The 13,178-nt window shown below is 56.4% G+C and overlaps 1 protein-coding gene across 2 annotated transcripts in view; it reads left to right on the top strand.

Moving 5' to 3' along the window:
- The window catches only part of CACNA1B (calcium voltage-gated channel subunit alpha1 B), a 217,778-nt gene that overhangs the window by 197,466 nt on the left and 7,134 nt on the right, over positions 1-13,178 (top strand). For both annotated transcript variants that reach the window (XM_018056199.1, XM_018056200.1), the window contains exons 38-42: positions 2,964-3,060; positions 5,839-5,947; positions 10,319-10,426; positions 10,853-10,965; positions 11,812-11,939. In XM_018056199.1, coding sequence (XP_017911688.1) covers positions 2,964-3,060; positions 5,839-5,947; positions 10,319-10,426; positions 10,853-10,965; positions 11,812-11,939 — 555 coding nt within the window. The remainder of the gene's footprint in view (positions 1-2,963; positions 3,061-5,838; positions 5,948-10,318; positions 10,427-10,852; positions 10,966-11,811; positions 11,940-13,178) is intronic.

The raw sequence follows: 13,178 nt of genomic DNA, 5'->3' as shown, positions 1-13,178 counted from the left end.
CATGTGTGTGTGAATGCAAGGCATGGGCGTGTACGTGCCCATGTTCCCTGCTCTTCCGTAACGCATGCATGGGCATGTACGTGCGTGCATGTGTGCACACACGTGCTGTGGGAAGGTGAGGAGGACATGGTGTTACTGCCTCCTGGTGCCGCCTCCCGTCTTCCCTGGTGCTGTTGCCTCCGCACTTCGTGGGGAAGTGCAGAGACCCTGACGGAGAGTCAGGACCACCCCCCGCGTGATGAGTCTGCTCATCCTCACACTCGTCCGTCTGTCCAGTAAGCATCCTGAGCCTGGGCCTTGTGCTGGGGCCTGCACCCTCAGCTCTGCTCAGCCCAGCCAGCCGTGGGCAGAGGAGCTGCAGTGTGAGGCTAGGGCCTCTCTGAGCCAGGAGAGGCTGGTGAGTCAGAGGAGGTGGCAGCTGAGCTGAACTGAAGGGGCAGGATGGACGGAGCTGTGGAGGAGGGGTGGGGGCAGAGGGAAGGGGAAGCTGACTGCCTGGCTGGAGGGGAGGACACACTGTCAAGCTGCTAGGACGATGGCTGCGAGGGGCCGAGAAAGGCCCTGACGCTGGGGTCGAACAGCCGCCTTTGGCTTTGTTTCATGGGCAGCAGGAACAGTTTTGAGTCCGAGTGATGGTGTCAGGCCTGCGCTTTTCCTCTGGTGGCATCTGAGGGGTTTGACAGCAGAGGAGAAGAGAGGAATGGGGTCTTGGGAACTAGGGCTTTGCCAGGCTTCCAGCTTCTTCGTGTGCATCCTTTGGGTCCATGAGGTTAGCAGGCACTTGGCTGAGGCCAGAGTGGGGCTTTCCCTTTATTCCCTCTTTCCCAGAAGTAAACGCAACACAATTTGGAGCTAGTTTGATGGGGCCATGGTGCGGGAAAGGGAAACAATGGCATTGGCCGGGGTGCCCACCTTGGGACAAGGGGGTCCTTAGCTGGACCTGCAGTTTCCAGGGGAGGACATGGTAAGTGCAGGGAGGTGGGCATAGTCAGGAGGGCCAGGTGTGGAGAGAAGCTTCGCCAAGGAGGCCCTGGCGTCTCAGGCGCTGAGGGGTGAGGGAAGGGGCCGTCAGAGAGCCCATGAAGGAGGCCCAGGTGCAGCCGAGCCGACAGGCGTGCTGCGTGAAGTGGACACTCTGGCCTGACACTGTCTGCATGGAGTGTCTCCTGCCTGCCGGGGGCTCTGGAGATTGTCGGGTTGCCGCGTCTCCTGGGTACTCCCTCTCCCCACCCCTGGGCCCCCAGCTGGGTGCGCCTCCCCTGGCTGCACCTCCAGGCAGTGCAAGCCTGGGCGGGTGGGATGGGCTACTCGTGCCTCCGTGTCTCCGTTGCCATAACCTGTGGCATTTCCTTTCCTGTCGCCGGATGCATCATAAGGGTAATGCGCCACCCGTTGGCTTAGGGATGAGCTGCCCTCGTGCGTTGGCCTACAAGGTTCTCTGCTTCAGAGCCCCCATCCGACATGCTCTTCCCTGCCCGCGGTGCAGACACAGCACACACTCCCTGCCTGGTGTGGAAGTGACGACACCTCTTGCTCCTCCTGCCCTGTCCTGCCCACACTCCAAGCCCCTGGACGGTTTGGTTTCCCTGACCCCTCCAGCTGGCTGGGGGCAGGCAGCTCCGTTAAACCACACACAGAGCTTTCTGCTGGGCCCTGAGGACGAGGACCAGCCGCTGGTGGGAGTAGGGGGCCAGGTCCCGCCCGTGCCGAGGAAGCGGCCGTCTCACCCACATTTGCCTCTGCACTCTTGAGGGTGGGCTGATGGTCACACAGGCCAGAGGCCAAGGGCCCCAGAGAGGGCGTATGGGCACAGGTAGACCAGGAACAGTGGCCCCAGCAACCCAGGGTTTCAGATTCCTGCAGAGGAGAGGGCAGAGGCGGTGGGGACCCAGAGACAGGTCCTCCTGCTTCACCTCTGGACTGATCCGCTCAGCTGAGCCCAGGAGTCTTGGGAGGAGGACCGGACCCAGGGCCATCTGGGGTGGATCCACTGGCCTGGAGAAGGCTGTTGCTCCTTTCTCTTGGGTGGCCTGACCCTGACCATATCTCTAGGAACCCAAGCAGGTCCCATAAGCAGCTGTCCCAGGGGTGGAGGTGAGGCTTCCAGCCTGGTGGCCAGTCTGCCCAAGGAGGTCACAGTCATCAACCCTAAACACCTACCTTGGTCTAGAGCCTTGTTCCATATGTTGGTCCCAGCCCTTCCTGGTGTGCTGTCAGGAGGCTGCAAGAGTGGCACCAAGCCACATCCCACCCCAGTGACCCCAACTCCACAGTTTCCTGCTCAGCTCTGATGTGGCAGCAGCCCTGCTCTGGACAGGGCTTGGGTGTCTCTGGGCTTGTAGCAGGGCTTGACCCCACGGACCTTGTCTCTGGAGCCACGGGGCCCCCTGCAGAACAGTGTGGCTCCCACGCTAGTTTTCTGGCCTGCGTATAGGCTTTTCTCCAATGTTTAAGCCTCTCGGCTCACTTGGAAGCAAATGAGGCATGAAGGGAAGCTGGCGTTCCTGCTGTGGTTCCCCAGCCAGCCTCTTTGCTCACTGCACAGCTGTCTTCCGGCTGGCGTGGCGAAACAGCTCTTTTCCCATTTGGCATTGTCCATGGCTTCTGAAAGTGTAAAGTCAGAGTTGACAGCCCACAGCCTCCCTGATGCAGCCTCTGCCATCTCTCCATGTTCTGTAGCTCAGATGCCCCCTGCTCACTCCCTGCGTGGGGCCAGAGTGTGGAGGTGAGGCTGGGGGCCTGGGAGGGGATTGAGCCTCCCCCACAGAAAGCCCTCGTTTTGCTTGTTCTGACTTCCAGCGTTTACTCTGACACTGGTTAACTGGCTCTTTTCTTGTCTGCTTCCTCCCCTACCCTCCTGCCGTACCCCTCCCGTGGACCCTCCCGCGGACCCTCCCGTGGACTCTCCCGCGGACCCTCCCGTGGACCCCACTCTGCCTCGGTCCTATGGGCCGGGTCTCCAGTGGGCGCATCAGTTACAATGACATGTTTGAGATGCTGAAACACATGTCCCCGCCCCTGGGGCTGGGGAAGAAATGCCCTGCTCGTGTTGCGTACAAGGTAGGCCCCACCCTGCACCCCACAGGCTGCCTGTGCTGGGCCCCCGCCTCTTCCGGGGCTTGCCTGTGTGTCTGCTGCTCTGCCATCTCTCCGTTCCTTTCTTTTCTCTGTCCCAACCTTCTCCGCTTCCTGCCCAAACAGAGGGAAACAGACACTGTGAAGTGTCTCTCCACTGGCCCCTTGTGCCATAGGGCTGCCCCCTCTGAGAGCTCCCCAGGAGGCTCAGGGAGATGGAGCCAGAGCCCAACAGCTGCCTTTTCTCATTGCCTTCTCTTCCTCAGAAAGGAGGGGACAAACTAGCTTTTTTGACAGAGGCTGTTTTTGTTCTGAGCTCAGGACCACACTCGGCTCCTCTGTCCCCCAAGCCTCTGACGTGGGCAAAGTTGTCCAGCCCGCAGTGTCTGGCCTTGCAAGGCCTCTGCAGGGTGCACCTGTGGAGCCCACGCCCAGCTCCACATGCACTGAACTTCGCGGGCTATGGAGGGGGTGTTGTCTAGAGCTTCATGAGTCCATGGAGCCTTGAGAAGGAAGGGTGCTGGAGAGAGGCATCCTGCCCTCATTCCTGGGCCTCCAGAGGGTCCTGTGGGGGTGAGAACAAACTCTGGGGCCTGGGTGGTCCCATGTCCCTCCCCCTCTGTTGCCGAGGGCCCAGTGGTCTGAGCTGCAAAGAGGGAGTAAACTGAGGACACTACCAGACCTCCCCCTGGGAACGTGAGCAGGTCACGTGGCCCCATTCCCAAGTCTGTTCCTACGTGTCCCTGCATCCCCAGTCACCCTCCTTGGTGAGTAAGCACTTTCCATCCCCCTAGCACTCCCCGCCTGAGAGCCCTCCAGCAGCCCCAGTGGCTACATGACTCAGCCAGCACCGATCTGGAGCCTAGCTGCCATCTCCTGTCTCTGAGCAGGCTTCCCACAGAGCTTTTGTCTCTCTGGCTCTGTCCACGTTGTCTGTTTCTGTGCTCTGATTCTGGGCCTGCATCTGTCCCCTGGCTCAGCGCAGCCTCTGGGAGCTGAGTGGCCCCTCTGGGCCATACGTGACGCCTCTGGTGTCCTCCTTGGTCCTCCCCCCCTGGCATGCATGTCGAGTCTGCATGGAGACCCTGCACGCGAGGTTGTAACACTGTCCTCAAGAAGGAGAGCTCTGTCCACACCGACAACTGTGGCCAGGGTAGGCGGGGAAGGCCATGATGGGCTAGCCTTTGGAGTTCTTTCTTAGGTGTGCTGGCCCAGTCCAAGGTTCTGGGCGTGAAGAGACCAGGGGAGGCCTTGAGTTTAGTGAGAGTAGGTGGTCTTGGTGAGTTGGGAAGGGCCCAGGAGATGCACGGAGTGCCATGGCCGGAGGGTCTAGGCCCAGGCAGAGATGCCCGTCTGTTTGCCCTGGTCTTGCCCCTCTGCTGCTCCCAAACTCCTGGCCCTTTGGGGCCTGGGCAGGCAGATGGGGGGCTCTGGTAAAGGTGCCCTGGACAGAGCTCTCCTCTCTGGGAAAACACCTGCTTGTTCCGCCTTCATGCTGGCCCCTGACTCCCTGACTCCCCTCAAGAGGAATCGTCTGCCTCTCCCACTGCCGTCGGTGCTGGCCTGTGGGAGTGCTGCGCTCTGGGAGCTGTGTGTGCCACACAGGCGATGAGGGAGGCCCCGGGACCGTGACTGGAGGTGCCACGTGGGGCTTTGCCAGCATTAGGGGCCAGGGTGTGGGTCTTGTCTCCAGCCACCTGCCCTCCATCAGGCTGAAGACTGGATTGGTTCCAGAATGCTGGGGGTAGAGTGGCCCTCCCCAGAGAAGGGGCCGAGAGGCTGCCCTATCCCAGGGTTTAGGCTTGGCAGAGGACAGCCTACCCCATGGAGTGGCCCTGTACCCCCACCTCTAGCTCCCATCTTGGTAAGGAATAAAGAAGCTGCTGGGAGAGGACAGGGGGCCACAGTGCCCCCAAGGGCTCCACTTGGCCAGCAAGGCGGCCACCCCATGATCAGGACATTCCAGACACATCTGAGACCATTTTGCTCCTGGAGATCACGTAAGTTCTTAAAGCCTCAGGCTCTGGACAGCTGCTGGTTATTACCAGAGGAATTTGGTATAGACACACTCCTATTTCCAGCTGTTCTGTCCTAGAAAATGGAAGAGAGGGAAGGGGGCTGTTCACCTAATGGTGAAACAGGGAGGAAGCTTGCACAGGCCCCAGTCTGGCTGAGCGCTTGTGTCCCTGTGGGATGGCCCTGGGCCCCTGTGCAGCTGGCTGAGCCCGAGGCCCTTGCAGTCACATCTGTCGGGTCCTTCCCCCATAAGGAGCTGGTCTCTAAGAATTTCCTTGTTGCCTTGGGCTGGTGCCATTGAGCACCCTTCCTTAGCCCCTAGCTAGGTGGTGAGACACAGAGGCCATCCCGGGGCTTGTGTCTTCTCACTGGGAGCTGACCTCCGAGCTTGCGGTCCTGGCTGCCCCACCACTTGCCTGATGCTCCTATCTGTGGGCTGTCCCAGGGGTCCTGCCCCCCAGGCCCCTCTTCAGCCTAGGCCACACACTTGTTCTATCATGGGCAGTGGGCTGGGATCCCTCTGGCTGAGACATGCCTGTTCTTTCAGAGGAATCCAGGCTTCTGGCCTGGCCCCACTGGACAGTATTTACCTGGACTGCTGTCTTTCTGTAGCCAAGGGAATCCTCAGCTCAGATGAGGGTCGGGGTCCAGGGATAGTGTGAATGCTGGCAAAACTCCTATCCACCTGACGCCTCCCGGTCCTGGGAACCCTGGGAGGCCCGGCCTGATCTGCCCCCTTATCCCCAGCGCCTGGTTCGTATGAACATGCCCATCTCCAATGACGACATGACCGTCCACTTCACATCCACGCTGATGGCCCTCATCCGGACTGCACTGGAGATCAAGCTGGCTCCAGGTGAGAGAGGCAGCCTGGAGGGGGGGGCCCAAGGCAGGGCCATGTGACTGCGCCGCTGCCCCCACCGAAAGCCACCCCAGGCAGCTGTCCAGGGCGGGGAAAGGGGCCTGTCTGGGCGGCTCCTTGTCAGACACTGACCTTGTCTCCTGAAACCGTCCTGCACGTTAGTGCTGCAGCGACCCCGTTTTCGTGTAAGGAAGCTGAGGTGGCGTGAAAGCGAATGACCCCAGATGACCATAGTCATGCGGTGCTGGAGCCTGCATCACACGAGCCAGTGCCCCTTACCTGGTGGAGAGCACCCCTTTCCCATCGTGAGCCTAGTCCCCCCTCAGGACCACGAGGCCCCCACTAGACCAGGGAGGAAATGGGCCTCCCGCTTGTCCTCTCCCGCCCTCTCACATGGTGACTGCTTCCCCTTCACAGAGAAAATGAAGGGCCCTCCCCTACGGCGCTTCCTCCCTGCATCCATGCCCTTGAGCTTGGCCCTCTCTCGTGTAAAGGGATGAGCTGAGGCCAGTCTCCCCTCTTTGCATGCTCTGTACTATTTTCATCATCGACCCTAGGATGTCATGCCCAAAACTCTATATTCTATTTCTTGTCCTGTCAACTGTCTCTTCTGGGTTGTTTTTATCAGTGTATAAATGTGCTGTTATTGTTCCTGTCTTTTGGAAGCTCTCCTCTTCCCCTACCCCCATCAGCTTCTCCGTTCCCCTCCTTCCCTTCCTGGCAACAGGAGAAGCGGGTCTGCGTCGCCCTTGACTTCTCCTTTTCTAGTCTGCAGCCCAGCTTTCATGACGCGAAGCTTCTCTGGCACTGCTCTTGTCAAGTTCTGCAGGAGCCTCCCCTTGCCTCGTGGGGCTGTCCACAGCCTGTCCATAGTAGTCCCTCCTTTTTGCGTAAAACCCCTTGTGCCTTTTCTTTCTGTTTTTTTTTTTTTTTCCCCAATCTCTGAAGGTCATGGTGTGCTTCAGACACACATTCTCACCTTTTCCCATGGCTTCACGTGGTGTGAATTCCAGTTCTGTATTTTCAGTCCATGCCTGCTGCTGAACCTCAGGCTTATATAGCCCACACGCCATTCGCCAGCTCTGCTTGGAGGCGCAGTAAGCATCTAGAATCCACGTGCTGACCCCTGAGCTCCAGATACTCCCCAGACCCCTCCCTGTCTCCATCGGTGGGACACTCTTAGAGCCACTCAGGCCAGCACTTTGTGCGTCGCTTTTATCTCCTGCTTTTTTATTGTCCTATTTCTGATCCGTGCTTCTGAACCCCTGCAACGTCTTCTGACTCCACCTTCAAAATACACCCAGAACGTGAGCAATGCCTGCTCTCTCTTCCTGCCGCCTCTCGGTCCACATCACTCTCTGTCGGGTCTGGGCTGGGGCTGTTGCAGGAGCCTTCCCACTGGTCTGCTTCTGCCTGTCTCAGTCTCCCTCCAACACAGCAGCCAGAATGGTCATGCTGGAAATCAAGCCAGTAACGTTAACAAGCCTCTCGCTAGCCGGACCGCAAAACAACAAGCCTCTCGCTAGCCGGACTGCAAAACAACAAGCCTCTCGCTAGCCGGGCCGCAAAACAACAAGCCTCTCGCTAGCCGGGCCGCAAAACAACAAGCCTCTCGCTAGCCGGGCCGCAAAAATAGAAGATGAAAATGACGAATGTACGGAAGGGAAGAGGGAGCACTGCTCTACACCCTCCTAACACTGAATGGACAACAAGGAGGTTTTATGAACAACCCTATGTGCATCACTTCAGTAACTTAAATGAAATGGAAAAATTCCTTGACACAAACTATGAGGCTCTTTCAAAAATAGATAACCTGAAAAAAGGAAATAGATAATCTGAGTAATACTGTATATATTAAATAAGTTAAATTCATAGTTAAAGATCTTAGAAAATCATGGGTCCAGTTGGCTCCATTGATGAAGTCAACCAAACATTTAAGGAGGAAATAATTCTATACAAACTCCTCTAGACAATAGAAAAAGAGAAGGTAGTTTCCAGTTTATTTTATGAGGCCAGCATTACTCTGATACCAAAACTAGGCAAAGACATTACAAGCAAAAATGATAGACATTCCTCATGAAGACCACAAAATTTTCAGTGAGTGTTAGCAAACTGAATATGATGACTAGTATTTATCCCAGGAATGATAAATGCAAATTTGAGCTCAATCAATACAACTTAATATATCAAAGAAGAAAACCTATATGATTATCTTAGTAGATGCAGGAAAAGCTTTGACAAAACTCAGCATCCACTTATGATACAGAAATTCTATTGTAAACTAGAAATTAAAGCAAACTTCTGCAGCCTGGCCAAGGGTATCTATGACAAAGCCACAGCTATGACATGCTTAACAAAGAAGCCTGGCTCCTCCCCCCTGAGATGAGTAACAAGACAAGGGTGTCTGCTGCCACCGTTTCTGTGAAATACCCTACTTGAGGTTCTAGCCATTGTGACAAGCCAAGAAAAAGAGATAAGAGGTGTGCCAGTTGGAAAGGATGAAAGAAAAATGCCTCTGTTCATGACTGACACGATTATGTAGAAAGTCTCAGAGAACAGAATAAAAAGCTAACAAGACAGAAGCATCTACATGCCCTGGCACCTGAAGCATTGCTGGAACCGCTGAACCCTGGAAAGAGACAGGGGGCACTTCATTAGGCCTTCATTAGGCCTTCAGGGTGGTCACAGCCTCGCTCACACCTTGATTCTCTGGCCTCCAGAACTGAGACGGTGTGTTTCTGTTGTTTAAAGCTGTAAAAAGAAATTACTAAAACTGAAACATGAGTATAGCAAGGGCAATATATAAAAAGCAAGTATATTTCTATAGGTTAGCTATTGAAATTGAGAACTGTTCCACCAAAATCATCGACTATTTCTACATTGCTGGCTCACTCTGAAAATATGTATGCTGGCATGTGCGCTGCACACGTAATAAATGAGCCATGCGCACGCCCTGGCAGACTCAGTATTGTCAGCTCTTCTGTTGATCAGCCATCCCAATGACAATGCAGAGTCGACGTCATCCCAGTCAAAATCCCAGCAGGCTTTTTGAGATGAGATTTATAAACTGACCCTAAAATATATGTAGAAAGCAAACAAACTTGAATGACAAAAACAATTTTGAAAAAAAAAATGACAGTATTAAGTACTGAGGAGAATGCGGAAAACTGAGATTCGTGTGTTCCTAGTGTGGACACAGTGGTGTAGCCGCTTTGGAAAAGTTTCATGGTTCTTCATCATGGGGCCCAGCCAGCCTATGCCTAAGGAGGATGACATGAAAATACACACACACACACACCTCTGTGCTGCTGTCTGCAGCTTTGTTCATAATCACCCCAAACTCAAAACAACTCGGGTGTCAACCAGGTGGTGGCAGATAAGCAAACTGGTGTTTCTTTGTGATGAGACGGTTCTCACTCAGCAGCTGAGGAAGAGGTCGCTGGCGTGTTGGCATGGGTGGGTCTCAGACACATCGTGCAGGGTGGAAGGTCAGGTTCGACAGCCAGCGTATTATGTGATGCCATCTGTATGATGTTCTGAGAAGTTGAAATAATAGAGAAAACACGTTGGTGATGCCAGGGCCCTGGACGGGGTTGAAGGGGTGGAACACAAAGGGTGCGGAGGGAGTTGGGCAGGGGTGCCACGCTCCTGCCTGAACTGCGGTGAATCCACGGTTGGGTGCACGTCACAGAGTGGAGGAGCTAACAAGGAGGATGTTCTTATAGACGGTCGTATCTTAGTAACCGTGATGCTTGAAGAAAGTGAGATCAGAGCGCACCGTCCCTCTGCGCTTCCTCTCCCAGCAGCCCCGCCTGCACGTCTGCCCCTGCAGCCGCGGCCTTGCCCTGCTGGCTCCCTGGCCGCCTCTGTCTCCAGCGTCCTGTGAACACGTTCCTGGCTGTCCACACTGCAGCCCTCCTGACAGCTCCCATCCCTCCCTCCTGGTTTCTCCTGTGTCCAACTCACTGGATTTTCAACTTATTGCTACTGTAGGTTAAAATCGTGTGATTCCTCAGGGCAATTTCTTTTGTTTTTGTTCCATCATCTAGAACAGCGCCTGTCATTTGGTAGGTGCTCAGTGAATGTGATGGAATGACGAATGAATGGCTGGGACACTGAGGCGTCCCTTCCCCTCCCCACTCCTGCCCATCACTCCTGCTTGCCCACGCGCCCTCGCTCAGCACCACACCTCTTTAGACACATTTTGACTGGGAGCTGTCTGACCAGCCCTCACGGAAATGCTTCTTACCCAGCAACTTTCCCCCAGGATCAGGTCTCTCCCTACCCACCTCTGCCTGTTCCCCTGTGGGGCTAAGGGATGGCTCCTAACAGCCCTCCCCGCTCCCCACCCTTGTCCTGCCCCAGCTGGCACGAAGCAGCATCAGTGCGACGCAGAGCTGAGGAAGGAGATTTCCTCTGTGTGGGCCAATCTGCCCCAGAAGACCCTGGACTTACTGGTGCCACCCCATAAACGTAAGTAGGGTGAGAAACTCACCCTGCCCGCCCCTTTCATGTCCCACTCAGAGGCAGAGCCGAGCTGAGTCACCTTGGAGAGGAGGGCTCAACCTCCTTGATAGCCCAGAACTCTGGTCTCCACGGTGGGTGCACAGGGGCTGTGGGAGGAGATACCAAGGCCATATTCCATTGAGAAGAGTCACCCACACTCTTCGTGTGGGGACTTTCCTGCAGAAAATCCAGGGAAATGGAAAGGAGACCCCTATCGTTGGAGCAGCCAGGATGACATCTGGGGTTAGACTGAGCTGCGCTTTGCTGGGTGGAGCATGGCGGGGCCTGGGGAGGCTCGGTGTAGCTCCCGTCCTCGGAGCCAGGGGTCTTTACCCAGCCTCCCCGCGTGTCCCCTTTCTCTGTATCCCCTCCCTTGCCTGTCGTGCTCCCCAGCCGACGAGATGACGGTGGGGAAGGTGTATGCAGCTCTGATGATATTCGACTTCTACAAGCAGAACAAAACCACCAGAGGCCAGATGCGTCAAGCTCCTGGAGGCCTGGCCCAGGTACCAGTTTCCAGGAGTCCCAAAAGTAACCCTGAGACTCCGGCACTTTCTGTTGTTCGGCGGCAGAGGGGACCTGGCCCCTTCTTGGAGAAAGTGCAGCGGGAAGAGGAAGATGAGAGGTTCTTGTGGCTGCCTCACCGGCCCCCAAAGTCAGGGGCCCCACCCAGTCTGTGCTCCTGTTGATTGGTTGTCTGCTGCTGTGAGGGAGCTCCTCGTGTGGAGAGCTAGTCATGCCCAGGGCAGAGACGCGGGCTGAAAACGGAGGCCGCAGGCAGTGCTGCTGCTTTGAAGAGTACTTGAGGTCCTCTGGGAGGGGCACACAGGCAGGGTCCCCGACAGCCCAGTGTCATGAGGGTCCCACTCGCCTCTCAGTGGGGGGATTTTGGGTCTGTCTTCCAGAGGTCATCCTCCAAAGATGACGACTTCATCACAGCCCAGACCTTGAGCGAGCGTGTGTAGACTCTCATCTCTAAAGTTGTCTGGTGTCCAGAGCTTACAGGACATCCATCCCTGGCCATGTGAGGTGGCTGGTGCCCACACCCCAGCCACGAAATATCCGAATTCTTCTCAACCTTCAACTCTAGTGGTCTCTGCCAGGCAGTCCAAGTTGATGATGATGTCCAGTCCCCGAATTGTGTAGGAAGGGAATCTGAGGCCCGAAGGAATGAAAGGACTCTCCTGAAGTCACTTACAGGCCCAGTTGGGAAGGGGTTCCTGATGGGCACCAGGCAGGCCCAGGGATCCCCTTCCCACGCTGGGAGGTCCAGGCAGGTGGCTGAACATGGTGGCGCCCTTGTCCGCTGTGCCTGCCAGGCCTCAGAGACCCCTCCCCATGTCCTTCTGCAGATGGGCCCCGTGTCCCTGTTCCACCCCCTGAAGGCCACGCTGGAGCAGACTCAGCCGGCTGTGCTCCGAGGAGCCCGTGTTTTCCTTCGGCAGAAGAGCTCGGCCTCCCTCAGCAACGGTGGGGCAGTGTGAGTGCCGCCGGCAGGCTCAGGGCGGGGATGGGAGGAGGGCAGGGCTCCTCGGGCTCCACCCGCTCTCCCCCCTGCTGCTCTGGCGTCCATCCGGGGTGCGCGGGGCTCCTTGCGGCAGCGATCCAGGACAGGGAGCCCTCGGGTCTTATCGCCACCCACCCACACCCACTGCCACCAGGTGGCTTTACTGTGGGTCCAGCTGGTCCAGGCGGCCACCAGGGCTGGTTCTGTGCTTGGTCTGACGCTCACTCCTATAGCAACAGGCAGGTGCTCTTCCGGCCCCGGGGGCACCTGGATGAGACAGCCGGGTGTCCCGGCTGTGCCTCCCGCTGTGTGCTCCTGTTTCTCTGTCAGGTGGAGGCTCCCCTCTGCTTCCTCACTGGCCTTTGTTGCCTGCAGACCATTAAGAAGCTTTTGTTTCCACTTCAGCTTCTCACCACTGTTTGGTAATGGCCATTTAGCGTTTTCACCTTTCTTTAAGAGACTTTCCCCCTCAGATCCCCATTTCGGTTCTATATGTGCGGATATAATTGTTTGGCTGTGCGAGGCCTCGGGTATCCCATATCGAGTTGTGGTGAAGAGTCCTGCCAGTGCAGAGGACGTGGGTGTCATCCCTGGGTTGGGAAGACCCTCAAGTCCATAGGGTTGCAAAGAGTCAGACACAGCTGAGCAGCGGAGCACGACTCACGCTGCGTCTTAGCTGCGGCATGCAGATTCTTCACTGTGTCACGGGGGATCTCGCTCCCCAGCCAGGGACTGAACTTAGGCCCTCTGCATCAGGACCTCAGAGTCTTAGCCACTTGACCACCAAGGGTGTCCCTCCATTTGATGTCTGCATTTTGTAGCCGAATTGGTAAGATCCTGCCATGTCATGTAACTCTTGGTACTGAGCCTCAGTAATTCTTGGCAATGACTGCAAAACCAAGTGATATAGAATAGCAATCACCATGGGACTCTGGCCGAGGGGCAGAAGGTGGTGCCAGGCTGAACTGCACTAGAGGGCAAGACTCTCAGCTGCCCTCCAGGCCAGGGGTCCTACATCTGCTAATATCCCGTTGGCCAAAGCATCTCATTTGTTGAGCCCAAACAAGATGTGCTCTGCCTCACTGGCAGGGGCCGAGGGTGGGCCTCACACCCGTCTGCTGTCCTGGAGAGCAGCAAGGTCAGCAGCAGGCATGGCGAGGGCTCCCTGCTTCTTCTCCTGTGTATGTTTTGGACACTTGTTCTGGAGCTGAG

This window comes from Capra hircus, chromosome 11 (assembly GCF_001704415.2).
Source record: "Capra hircus breed San Clemente chromosome 11, ASM170441v1, whole genome shotgun sequence".
NCBI classification, from domain to species: Eukaryota; Metazoa; Chordata; class Mammalia; order Artiodactyla; family Bovidae; genus Capra; species Capra hircus.
This window is presented reverse-complemented; position numbering and strand designations above follow the sequence as displayed.